A 13,571-nucleotide genomic window follows, 5' to 3' on the forward strand; every position below is an offset into this window, starting at 1 on the left:
GTCGACCCTGGTACTGCTGGCAAAAAGCAGAAACAAGATGAATGAGTGTAAGTCTTTACACTCAGTGGTTCTCGGTCTGTACACCGTTAGGAGGGGGAACCTCCACCTCCGAATCACACACTCGTGCAACGCCTGTGTAACCACTTATCTGTCCAGAGAGTAAGGCGCAGTCGTCGTCGTTAATCTCCGCCACTCCAGATAAGGCTCCGTCCACAGGAATAGGGCTGCAAATAACACAATGTGTCAGTCAGCAGAGAATTACCTCACGGTAGTCGATTTCTCGGCGGGGAGGTGGAGTTGCAGTCCGGCTTAAGTAGTGGCGTAGATGAGTGACAGCTGGTGTGATGAGTGACAGCTGTCACTTCCTCGGGATCTGGCGCCCTCTCGTGCTTGGAGCCCGCATTCCAAGCAGGGCGCCCTCTGGTGGTAGTGGGCCAGCAGTACCTCCTCTTCAGCGGCCCACACAACAGGAAGTTCTCAAAAACTGGCTGACCATGCAAGAAGGAGAGTAACGAGGGAAGCCATGAAGACACCCAGACAACTCAGAAGAATTTATAGGTTTCTTTGGCTCTAATTCAGAGAAATTGTGCATCTTACAACTTGTGCATTTTTCATCACCACTCACAGCTTCATAATGGAGCACTGAAGCATTTTCATACAATACAGATCATATTGAGGCTTAAATCTCCTATGTGCCTTCTGGCAAACTGCAGCTAAACTTTCAAGTTGTCATTTTAAAAAATGTTGTGAAACTATGAATCCATAAGCGGCACCACTGTCCAATTACTTAATTATCTGAGGGTATATTGTCCTAAAACATGAAGCTGGCTGTTGTGTTGCTGTGTTTCCTCTGCTGTATCTCCACTTATTTGCTGATGATATGTGTTTATTTTCTGAGCAGTCAAAGAGAAAGAAGATCTTCACCCGGACGTGGAGTCTCAAGGCATGAATGACGACACGTTCTGTGAATACAGGTCTGCCCTTTCTCACGGCACGTCAGCTGTATTTGTGTGGTGTTTTGTTTCCATATTCACATTTCTCTCGAATTCCTTCTGCATTTCTCTGCTGACGGAATAGGCAAGCCAGCGTGCATGAGGTGCACACGGAGCCTCGCACGGACACATTTGATGGTTTGAATACATGGTGTTAAGCAGCAGTTAGCCCTTCCGTGCTGTCAAAGCGCATGTCCCTGTGTAGGACGTAGTGAAGTGATAGACACAAGTAGCTTTGGTGTTTGTCGTCACACAGAGAGCTGCACACAGTGCGACACTAAAGCCAATCAGAGCCGCTGGTCTCCACGGCAACAACCTGTCTTGACATCTCATTTATGCTTTAGTGGGCCAGTTCAGTTCTGCACAGGGTGTCATCTGCAAATTACATTTCAGCACATTTGAATATGATATAAAGTATGATTCATTCTCCAGATTCAATGAGCAACCAGTATTTAAACTCAAACTGCTGCTGAGACATTAATGCATCATTTAAGAAAAACATTTACAATAATAAAACAACTGGAAAATATACCTTTATGTTCCTGGAAGGGCTTGACTTTTAGAAAAATGTTTTGATTTATTTTGAGTCTTGATCTGAACAGTTTCACATTTGACCCTTCTGTCTGCATGCACATCACCAGTGGTCTGATTAAACCCTGATCTGAATCAGATGAGCCTTTCTCTCAAAACGTACATTAAAAATAAACCAGATTTAGACTAACTGTGATGCTCAAACAAACAAACAAACAAAAAAAAAACAAACAAACCGCAGAACCTTCACTCCCATTTTTCATTAGTGACATAAAACATCCGATTCTATTTGTATGCACAAAAAAGATTTATCTCCATTGAAATTTGTTCAGAAATTGGTCCAATCTGTTGGTAAGTTTACTTTTGACATACAATAAGTTACAAATTACTAATTATGGTAACACTTTACTTGAAGGCATCATCATAATAGTAACATGACACTGTCATAACTGTTACATGACTCAGTCATGAATGTGTCATAAACATTATATCAGTGTCATAGATGTTTATGACTGCTGTCATTAAGTGTCATTCAGTTTTGAAATGACAAGTGACATTTTTTGGGTTGTCTTGATTATGACAACTTGACATTAATCATGTGGCATGACCAGAAGTTATTTTTGTCATGACAACTTGACATTAAATTTGTTTGGGATGTCTGTATCATTACAACCTGACACTAACAAAATATGCATCTATTTTGCGTTCATGGCAAGTTGACATAATGATTATTATAATTACATGTGCAAGGTTACAGACCAATTCCAGCACTGGGTCATAGACGTTTGACAGGATACGTACAGGATACCTAAAACTGACTGTCATGATACCATTATGGCAGTGCAATGAAGATATTCAAAGTGGTCTGTAACCTTGCACATGTAATTATTTGATTTTTTTCTTTATGCAGCAAAAGTCCAGTCTTTCTCCAGTCCAGTCTTTGTCTAGCAAAGTATAACAGAACATGTTTGAAATAGATGCATATTTTGTTAATGTCAAGTTGTCATGACAGACATTTTCTGGTAATGTCACTTTGATTAATGTCAAGTTATCATAATAAGGACATCCCAATCAACTTTAATGTCAAGTTGTCATGACAACAACTTCTGCTCATGTCACTTTGATTGTTAAGCTGGCCTAATCAAGACAACCCCAAAAATGTCAACTTATCATTACAACTGAATGACACTTAATGACAGCAGTCATAAACATTTATGACATTGACATAATGTTTATGACACATTCATGACTGTTGTGTAACAGTTATGACAGTGTCATGTCACTATTATGACGAAGCCTTCAAGTAAAGTGTTACCCTCATTACTGTGTCTAAAATGTAATATAACAATATTTTTAAAACATTTGTTACAAAAGTAATCAAACGATCAAATAAGCAGAAAAATATTTCAAAAATATAAATTTAAACCTCTCAACAATGATTACTGTCAAACCTTTATTAAAAGTTCTTCAATATATGATGTTGTGGTTTAAGTGGTCATCTGCAGAGAATGTCTTCTCCTCCACTGCATCTCCCAGCATCCATCTTTTCTGTGCCCTGAGTGACAACATTCCCAACAATCCAACTGTTACAAAACGGAGCGGTTTGTGTGGAATAGAAGTCACCAGATTTGTCACTAGTCATTAGGTAGGATTTTTAGCTGCAAGGGAAGTCCAAAAAAAAAAAAAAAAATTAAATTGAGCGACAAAGCCACTAAATTGGCAAGAGAGAAGTTGTTCATCAGACAGAATGTGATGGTCCAAATTCAACATAAGGACCAATCAGATTTGTCTCATTGGGTTTTGGTGGCCAACATTGTTCAGAAATGTGCCATTCCTGCACAGCAAGGACATAAAGCAACAAAGGCCGAATTAATATTTTACACTATTTCTTTTTATTAAATTCCAAATGTAATCCCTTTGTAATCAATATTTTAATTTGTAACTGTGACTTTATTTCATATAACTACTTACTCCCAACACTGAGTATAAGCAGTGTAGTAAGCTGATGCCACAGTTTCAAACAGACAAAAGGAAAACACTAGCAGCACCCACTAAATTTCCTTTTGAACTTGATAAATCCTGTAGCGTGTTGATTTGAATGTTTCCATCCACAGTTTTGTGCACTTCAGTGGACAAACCCTAAATTGAATAAACCTGAAGGCAAGTGTGCAAAATGGACTGTAAGAGTGTTCCATGATGCATAACACAAAATGGCTGACGCACATTCAAAATGTCCTTCTAACTATCTGATCTTAACCTAACTGCCTTTCAAAATGGCTGACGAACAAAATGCCCTTGTATTTGGTAAAACTATCAGATCCTTTTACAATGGTCTAATTGATAAAACCATCTGATCTTTAAATATGTTTAATTGATAAAACCAAAGTATTCATGTCTATTTGGAAAAAGAATCAGCATGATGGAACACTGTGTTTTTATTACGTAAGACTACACTACATACATAAACACACACACTATGAGATTTTTACATAACAACCATGAATGCAATCAATTCAATCAATTCAATCATTTTTACTTATATAGCGCCAAATCACAACAAACAATTGCCCCAAGGCGCTTTATATTGTAAGGCAAGGCCATACAATAATTACGTAAAAACCCCAACGGTCAAAACGACCCCCTGTGAGCAAGCACTTGGCGACACTGGGAAGGAAAAACTCCCTTTTAACAGGAAGAAACCTCCAGCAGAACCAGGCTCAGGGAGGGGCAGTCTTCTGCTGGGACTGGTTGGGGCTGAGGGAGAGAACCAGGAAAAAGACATGCTGTGGAGGGGAGCAGAGATCAATCACTAATGATTAAATGCAGAGTGGTGCACACAGAGCAAAAAGAGAAAGAAACACTCAGTGCATCATGGGAACCCCCCCAGCAGTCTAAGTCTATAGCAGCATAACTAAGGGATGGTTCAGGGTCACCTGATCCAGCCCTAACTATAAGCTTTAGCAAAAAGGAAAGTTTTAAGCCTAATCTTAAAAGTAGAGAGGGTGTCTGTCTCCCTGATCTGAATTGGGAGCTGGTTCCACAGGAGAGGAGCCTGAAAGCTGAAGGCTCTGCCTCCCATTCTACTCTTACAAACCCTAGGAACTACAAGTAAGCCTGCAGTCTGAGAGCGAAGCGCTCTATTGGGGTGATATGGTACTATGAGGTCCCTAAGATAAGATGGGACCTGATTATTCAAAACCATATAAGTAAGAAGAAGAATTTTAAATTCAATTCTAGAATTAACAGGAAGCCAATGAAGAGAGGCCAATATGGGTGAGATATGCTCTCTCCTTCTAGTCCCCGTTAGTACTCTAGCTTCAGCATTTTGAATTAACTGACGGCTTTTCAGGGAACTTTTAGGACAACCTGGTAATAATGAATTACAATAGTCCAGCCTAGAGGAAATAAATGCATGAATTAGTTTTTCAGCATCACTCTGAGACAAGACCTTTCTAATTTTAGAGATATTGCGCAAATGCAAAAAGCAGTCCTACATATTTGTTTAATATGCGCATTGAATGACATATCCTGATCAAAAATGACTCCAAGATTTCTCACAGTATTACTAGAGGTCAGGGTAATGCCATCCAGAGTAAGGATCTGGTTAGACACCATGTTTCTAAGATTTGTGGGGCCAAGTACAATAAATTCAGTTTTATCTGAGTTTAAAAGCAGGAAATTAGAGGTCATGTTATGTGTCGACGCGGGTTGAGGAGCGGACCTGCGTCTGACGGAACCCAGCGCTAAAATAACCAGAAAGCGGTTCCAATAACAAAACAATTTATTACTTTCACCCTCTGGTGCAAAACAAGGTGTATAAACAAAAGATGCGTCAGTCTGGTGGAGTGAAGGCTGGCACGCTCTCCAGCGCCTAAAAGGATCGAAGCCTGGCGCTTCTGGACTCACTTTACCGCCAAACACCCCCCAGGTGGACACGACAAACCGACTCTCTGCAAAGGATAGAAGAGGTGAGGTAAGTCAGCAGTTACAAGCAATATCCTTCAAAAAGCACACACTATCAGCAACACATTCAGGTCTGTATTTAAGCTTTATGTAAATGAGCAGCTTCTCACAACAGGTGGAGGATCAGTTGTCCGCACGCCACAGCAGTGAGAAGCGAGCTGCACAATTCTCATCACAATTCAAATATACTGCGTAACAAAATACCAAGTTACTATCAACAAGTAGTCAAACAATTAATCACCTCTGATGTGTGCTGACAGCATGTGTCCCTCACCCTTCCTGCTTCACAGGCACGATGTGTCAAACCCATGCGCGGTCCTCAGCGTCTCACAAACGAACATCACAAGGTCGAGTTCCCGGCAATTCTGCTTGAATCACACATGGCTTAAATGCAGAATGCCATCTTATTATCTGCTTCAGCTGAAAGTCCTCAAGGCTGCACGAATGCAGAACGCCATCTCATTATCTGCTTCAGCTGAAAGTCTTTAAGGCTGCACGTGAGCACCATCCACAGGTGCTGCACATACTGTTGATGAGGGTGAAGGACTCTTCTGCCAGCACCTTCTCCACAGACAAATCAGTTTTCATACCACCTGGAGAGCAAAGAAAAGAAAAGAACACCAAAATGTCCAGCCACACCCCCTCAACACACAACAGTACCCCCCCTTTAACGGGAAGCCTCCCGGCGACCAAACAGACCAGGTCCGAGAACAGCACCTCCCTTCGGGGTCCTCGTCAGGAAGCAGACAGCACAACGCTCCCAAGGTCCACCACAGACAGCAGGACAGGGCACCACAGCTGGAAGGCCGGCTGGCATCAACAAAAACCCCAAAACAGTCCCCAGTACAATCCAACACACAAGAAAAAACATAAAACCCACCCAAAACCTCCCCAGGGAACCGTCCCATCCAACCCCGGGAAGAAAAGAAAAACTCCCAAACGCAAAAACCCAACACAGCCCCACAAACACAATACAAACATAAATGCATAAAAGAAAAATAACAAACAACCCGCCCAGAACGACCTGCAGAGCCCAACCCCCCCCCCAGAAGGCCTTTACCGCCGGTTCCAGGAGGAATAGCCAGAACCGGAATCCCACAAAGGTCCCCAGGTATACATGGAGCAAACGGCGCCCCCCAGAGGACCGTACCATCAAACCCCAGGAGGCACCCTCCCCACAACCCCGGAACCCCAGACCCGGCCACACCTGGCTAGTCGGTCCCACAAGCCAATTCCCCCCCAGAGGACCGTCCCATCAACCCTGGAGGTGGAACCCGGAAGGAAACAAAACAAAATTAAAGTCCAACCCCCGGAGGACTACCTTAAACAACCCCGGGGGCAAATAAAACAACCGTAAACCCTGTTACCTTCCCCGGCACCCCGAAAGACCCCAGGTCCCTCCCAGAGCCCCTCGGCGGCTCAATTTTGGTGAACGGCTCAAAACATTAAGCCGGGGAAGGGAACAGGAAAAACTAACCCAGCCCCAACCCCAAGGCGCAGCGGAAAACCGGAAATACGTCCGGTGCCCCAACTCGACCATACCCCAGCCTCTCGGGAGGGGTGGAACTACCGAAATGGCGAACGGCAACAGATCGGCCCACCCCTCCGACTGAGGTATGTTCCCGCTGCACCACACCCCGGCAACACCAATGACGAACGGTACAAAGGCTCACCGAGGCTGGAGTGGAACCGGGCCCTAACCAAACCAAGAAAAACGCCCCTAACAACCCCCCCCCCTAGGTGCAGAGGTCTTCTGAGAACGCTCAGCGTGACCAACCTGCACCACCCCACAACCCACAAGACGAACGGTCTTGGGGCAAGTGAGGTTGGGGTTAGGGATGTAGGGAAATAAAAAACAACAAAACAAAATGACCCCAAAACCCAAACAGAAAATACCTAAATACACATAAAAAATAACGACCAAGTGAGCCCAGACGGGCTTCTAACCGCCTAACGTTCACTCCACCAGACACGCCTCTGACTCCCCAAACAAATTATAACCCCTATTCAAAGAAACAAAACATTAACCCCTACAAGTTTTTTTTTTGTGTGTGTGTGTGTGTTATTTCACCTGTCCCAGAACACCTGGAGATACGTCACCATTATTTTTCTTGACGCTTATATGTCGGGGCAATACAGTGGTCTCTGCTCGTCCGAGCTGCATGGGCTCGTCTGCAAGAGGAGCCAGAGGTCCCGTCGGAGGAGCCTCAGTGGGGCGAAGAAGAGGCGGCCCAGATCTGTGTCGGGGAAAGCCCCGAGATGAAAAAACCCGCTCTGATGGCCGCCCTCTCTCGCGTCCACGCTCCTTCATCCGATCATCTAGACGAATCACCAACGATATTAGCTCATCTAAATCGTTTGGCTCATCACGGACTGCCAGCTCGTCTTTTAATGACTCATTTAACCCATCTACAAACACTCCTCGTAAAGCTGCGGCGTTCCAACCTGACTGAGCAGAAAAAATCCGGAGGTCCACGGAATACTCCGCCGCACTCCGCCTCCCCTGCCTGAGATTCAGCAACCGTTGGGCAACGGTATTCGTTTTCACCGGATGGTCAAAAACCAGTCGGAACTCCCGGGAGAAATCCTTAAAGGATCCTAACAATGGCGAGTTGTTACTCCACAACGCTGTGACCCAAGCTAAGGCGTCACCTCGGAGCAAATTTGTCACATATGAAACACAGCTCCCATCAGGAGAGAAGGAAGCCGGTCGCTGAGCAAAAACCAGAGAACATTGCATCAAAAACGAAGCACAGGCTTCAACGTCTCCCGCATAAGGCTCCGGATGACAAATAATCGGTTCGGACGCCGAATCTCTGGGTGACGGAGTTATCTGCACCGGTATCGATGGTGCCGCAGCTGGAGCAGCAGGAAGCGGAACGGCTTGCGCTGCAAGCTCCGTAACACGGGCGTCTGTTTGTTTAATTTGGTTTGCGAGATGCTGTAATTGCTCCCATATTTTCTCCAAGTGTTCTTGAACTTTTTCAGCGAAAGGAACCACCTCTGCCGCTGGGTCCATTATGGAATGGCCGGGAACTACTGTTATGTGTCGACGCGGGTTGAGGAGTGGACCTGCGTCTGACGGAACCCAGCGCTAAAATAACCAGAAAGCGGTTCCAATAACAAAACAATTTATTACTTTCACCCTCTGGTGCAAAACAAGGTGTATAAACAAAAGATGCGTCAGTCTGGTGGAGTGAAGGCTGGCACGCTTTCCAGCGCCTAAAAGGATCGAAGCCCGGCGCTTCTGGACTCACTTTACCGCCAAACACCCCCCAGGTGGACACGACAAACCGACTCTCTGCGAAGGATAGAAGAGGTGAGGTAAGTCAGCAGTTACAAGCAATATCCTTCAAAAAGCACACACTATCAGCAACACATTCAGGTCTGTATTTAAGCTTTATGTAAATGAGCAGCTTCTCACAACAGGTGGAGGATCAGTTGTCCGCACGCCACAGCAGTGAGAAGCGAGCTGCACAATTCTCATCACAATTCAAATATACTGCGTAACAAAATACCAAGTTACTATCAACAAGTAGTCAAACAATTAATCACCTCTGATGTGTGCTGACAGCATGTGTCCCTCACCCTTCCTGCTTCACAGGCACGATGTGTCAAACCCAGGCACGGTCCTCAGCGTCTCACAAACGAACATCACAAGGTCGAGTTCCTGGCAATTCTGCTTGAATCACACATGGCTTAAATGCAGAACGCCATCTCATTATCTGCTTCAGCTGAAAGTCCTCAAGGCTGCACGAATGCAGAACGCCATCTCATTATCTGCTTCAGCTGAAAGTCTTTAAGGCTGCACGTGAGCACCATCCACAGGTGCTGCACATACTGTTGATGAGGGTGAAGGACTCTTCTGCCAGCACCTTCTCCACAGACAAATCAGTTTTCATACCACCTGAACACCAAAATGTCCAGCCACACCCCCCCAACACACAACAGGTCATCCATGTCTTTATGTCTGTAAGACAATCCTGCAGTTTAGCTAATTGGTGTGTGTCCTCTGACTTCATGGATAGATAAAGCTGGGTATCATCTGCGTAACAATGAAAATTTAAGCAATGCCGTCTAATAATACTGCCTAAGGGAAGCATGTATAAAGTGAATAAAATTGGTCCTAGCACAGAACCTTGTGGAACTCCATAATTAACCTTAGTCTGTGAAGAAAATTCCCCATTTACATGAACAAATTGTAATCTATTAGATAAATATGATTCAAACCACCGCAGCGCAGTGCCTATAATACCTATGGCATGCTCTAATCTCTGTAATAAAATTTGAATGAAGAGAGGCCAATATGGGTGAGATATGCTCTCTCCTTCTAGTCCCTGTCAGTACTCTAGCTGCAGCATTTTGAATTAACTGAAGGCTTTTCAGGGAACTTTTAGGACAACCTGATAATAATGAATTACAATAGTCCAGCCTAGAGGAAATAAATGCATGAATTAGTTTTTCAGATCACTCTGAGACAAGACCTTTCTAATTTTAGAGATATTGCGCAAATGCAAAAAAGCAGTCCTACATATTTGTTTAATATGCGCATTGAATGACATATCCTGATCAAAAATGACTCCAAGATTTCTCACAGTATTACTAGAGGTCAGGGTAATGCCATCCAGAGTAAGGATCTGGTTAGACACCATGTTTCTAAGATTTGTGGGGCCAAGTACAATAACTTCAGTGTTATCTGAGTTTAAAAGCAGGAAATTAGAGGTCATCCATGTCTTTATGTCTGTAAGACAATCCTGCAGTTTAGCTAATTGGGGTGTGTCCTCTGGCTTCATGGATAGATAAAGCTGAGTATCATCTGCGTAACAATGAAAATTTAAGCAATGCTGTCTAATAATACTGCCTAAGGGAAGCATGTATAAAGTGAATAAAATTGGTCCTAGCACAGAACCTTGTGGAACTCCATAATTAACCTTAGTCTGTGAAGAAGATTCCCCATTTACATGAACAAATTGTAATCTATTAGATAAATATGATTCAAACCACCGCAGTGCAGTGCCTTTAATACCTGTGGCATGCTCTAATCTCTGTAATAAAATTTTATGGTCAACAGTATCAAAAGCAGCACTGAGGTCTAACAGAACAAGCACAGAGATGAGTCCACTGTCTGAGGCCATAAGAAGATCATTTGTATCCTTCACTAATGCTGTTTCTGTACTATGATGAATTCTAAACCCTGACTGAAACTCTTCAAATAGACCATTCCTCTGCAGATGATCAGTTAGCTGTTTTACAACTACCCTTTCAAGAATTTTTGAGAGAAAAGGAAGGTTGGAGATTGGCCTATAATTAGCTAAGATAGCTGGGTCAAGTGATGGCTTTTTAAGTAATGGTTTAATTACTGCCACCTTAAAAGCCTGTGGTACATAGCCAACTAATAAAGATAGATTGATCATATTTAAGATCGAAGCATTAAATAATGGTAGGGCTTCCTTGAGCAGCCTGGTAGGAATGGGGTCTAATAGACATGTTGATGGTTTGGATGAAGTAACTAATGAAAATAACTCAGACAGAACAATCTGAGAGAAAGAGTCTAACCAAATACCGGCATCACTGAAAGCAGCCAAAGATAACGATATGTCTTTGGGATGGTTATGAGTAATTTTTTCTCTAATAGTTAAAATTTTATTAGCAAAGAAAGTCATGAAGTCATTACTAGTTAAAGTTAAAGGAATACTCGGCTCAATAGAGCTCTGACTCTTTGTCAGCCTGGCTACAGTGCTGAAAAGAAACCTGGGGTTGTTCTTATTTTCTTCAATTAGTGATGAGTAGTAAGATGTCCTAGCTTTACGGAGGGCTTTTTTATAGAGCAACAGACTCTTTTTCCGGGCTAAGTGAAGATCTTCTAAATTATTGAGACGCCATTTCCTCTCTAACTTACGGGTTATCTGCTTTAAGCTGCGAGTTTGTGAGTTATACCACGGAGTCAGGCACTTCTGATTTAAAGCTCTCTTTTTCAGAGGAGCTACAGCATCCAAAGTATGCACCGCGAACAGACACCGCCCACTTTCACCACCCTGCAGCCAGCTCACACAGACACTGATTCAAGCCAGGTTAAGGACCGCCCATATGGGGGTGGCTTAGGCTAAGGTAATAAAAGTTAGAGGACAAAGGAAGTCGGGGTTCTTTGTTCCTGGTGTTTGCATGCGACCGGTTCAAGATCCCAGTGCTGAGATAACTCTGTATCAGTGTAACAGCTCTTTACTATACAACATCTAAACTTTGAAGTCCGTTTCCTGTCCAATTCTTTTTGGAGGTCTCACCATGATAACAGAACCTAACAGAAAAATACACACTATTTTAGCTCATTTGCACATTTGAAAAACACAAGGCTCATTACGCAATGATAGTAAATCGACATGCAAGGTTTTTTGCAAGTGCTATGGTTTCCACGTATTTTACACACACAAACGTTCAGGAAATCAGGCCTATTATGTGGATGTAGTGTTAACTAAATGTCCCTCTCACAAACTCATTTCTCCAGCAGTCACCACTTTGTCTAATGCAATGATGCACATAAAACATAATTAAAAGTGTCTTTATTTGTGCGTTTGCACGGTTATTTCCCATCGGTGAGCGAGGAGGTAATGTCCCTCACAGAGTCTCATTGTGGCGGCTCTCTGATAGCACATGTCTGCACCCTGTCCTCGCCAATAAGCTACACAGTGAAGCCATGTGTGAAATGAGGTGATTGTAAATCCACTGCGTCTCTGCTGCAGCGACAATGATGAGAAGCCACTGAAGGGCAGCCAGCGCTCACTGAGTCGGGAGATCAAAGCGGCCGATAGCGGGGACAGCCTGGTGGATTATGGTGACGAGGACGCCCACTTCAACGAGGATGGCTCCTTCATCGGTGAGTACGCCGCACGCAAGGAGAAGAGGGCATCGGCTGAGGTCAAAGCAGCTATTCAGAGTGCGGCGTGAAGAGCTCAACCATCAGTGAGAAAAACTGACATTATCCAGTTTGTTGTGTCGTCACGACTACACACTGCCATGTTTGTTTGCCAACACATTACTAAATTCTTTGTACATATAGTGTATATTGTAAGTGTGTTGCTTTTTTCACTTTTTTTTTTTTAAACACAAACACATTTAGTGATTTCTTTTTCTATAAATTCAGCTGGAGCCATGTTTGTACAAAATGATGATAAAGATGAAGATTTCATTTTATTTGACTCTGACATCACATTGTCCTTCAACTCAGAAATGAAGAGATATCAGGCCAATATTTTTGAATTGGAACAGATGTTACTGACCTTTTATATTTCAGATGGACTCATTAAATGTGATGTAAGATGTGTATAAAAGCTGCTTAGTAACTTATTTTTTCCAGTGATTTTATACCTGACAGAATAACATGGAAAGTCATATGTGGTGCATATCATGAGTCATAAATCATTTGTTTGGGTATTGATAGATAGTACAATTAGTTTTAGTCCATTTTAAAAGAATGAATTAAAAAAAAACTGTCTGTACTTGTATTAGAACTGTTATTACACATCGGTGCATCTGTGGATTTCACCAAATTCACTTTGACATTAAGGTAGAGAGAATGTTTCAAATGAAAACTGCTGCACAATGGTTTGCAATTCATTTTCCAAACAATGGTTTTATAGTATCAGTGACTGTACATACAGTTTGTTCTTTAGATGCTAAAAGTTAAAGAAACATTTTGAAAAATGTGCATTATTTTTCCCATAATGGATTATGGATGATTTTGTTGCTAGGTTAAAATAATTTAGCAGCATTTTATTAATTTTACACACCTGTACAGTATTTGTAGGTCTGTCAGTCTGATCATTGTGTGTCCACATTATAGCAAGAAGAATGTGTTCTGACACATTGCATGCCACATTTATTTTACTTCCAGAGTTCATATTCAAGTATGACATTTCATCAATGTTTGTTACAAATGTCAGAAAGGAGACGTCAAGATTCCCACGTTGAACGTTTGGCAAGGTATTGCCTCTAGTTTGGTGAGTCTTGCTTGTGTGCAGGAAATGGGTGTGTCTCTTCCACTGCCCTTGAGCTGTCATTGATCTGGGTGCTACTTCACTGGGTTGGTTC

General features: G+C 42.8%; 1 protein-coding gene across 1 annotated transcript in view; it reads left to right on the forward strand.

The window, feature by feature from the left end:
- The window catches only part of chl1b (cell adhesion molecule L1-like b), a 303,826-nt gene extending 290,754 nt beyond the window's left edge, over window positions 1-13,072 (forward strand). Inside the window, 2 exon segments of the mRNA XM_034167484.1 lie at window positions 902-974; window positions 12,224-13,072. Coding sequence (XP_034023375.1) covers window positions 902-974; window positions 12,224-12,428 — 278 coding nt within the window. The 3' untranslated portion in view covers window positions 12,429-13,072.
- The last annotated feature ends 499 nt before the right edge of the window (window positions 13,073-13,571 follow it).

The sequence above is a fragment of the Thalassophryne amazonica genome, chromosome 3 (genome assembly GCF_902500255.1).
Source record: "Thalassophryne amazonica chromosome 3, fThaAma1.1, whole genome shotgun sequence".
NCBI classification, from domain to species: Eukaryota; Metazoa; Chordata; class Actinopteri; order Batrachoidiformes; family Batrachoididae; genus Thalassophryne; species Thalassophryne amazonica.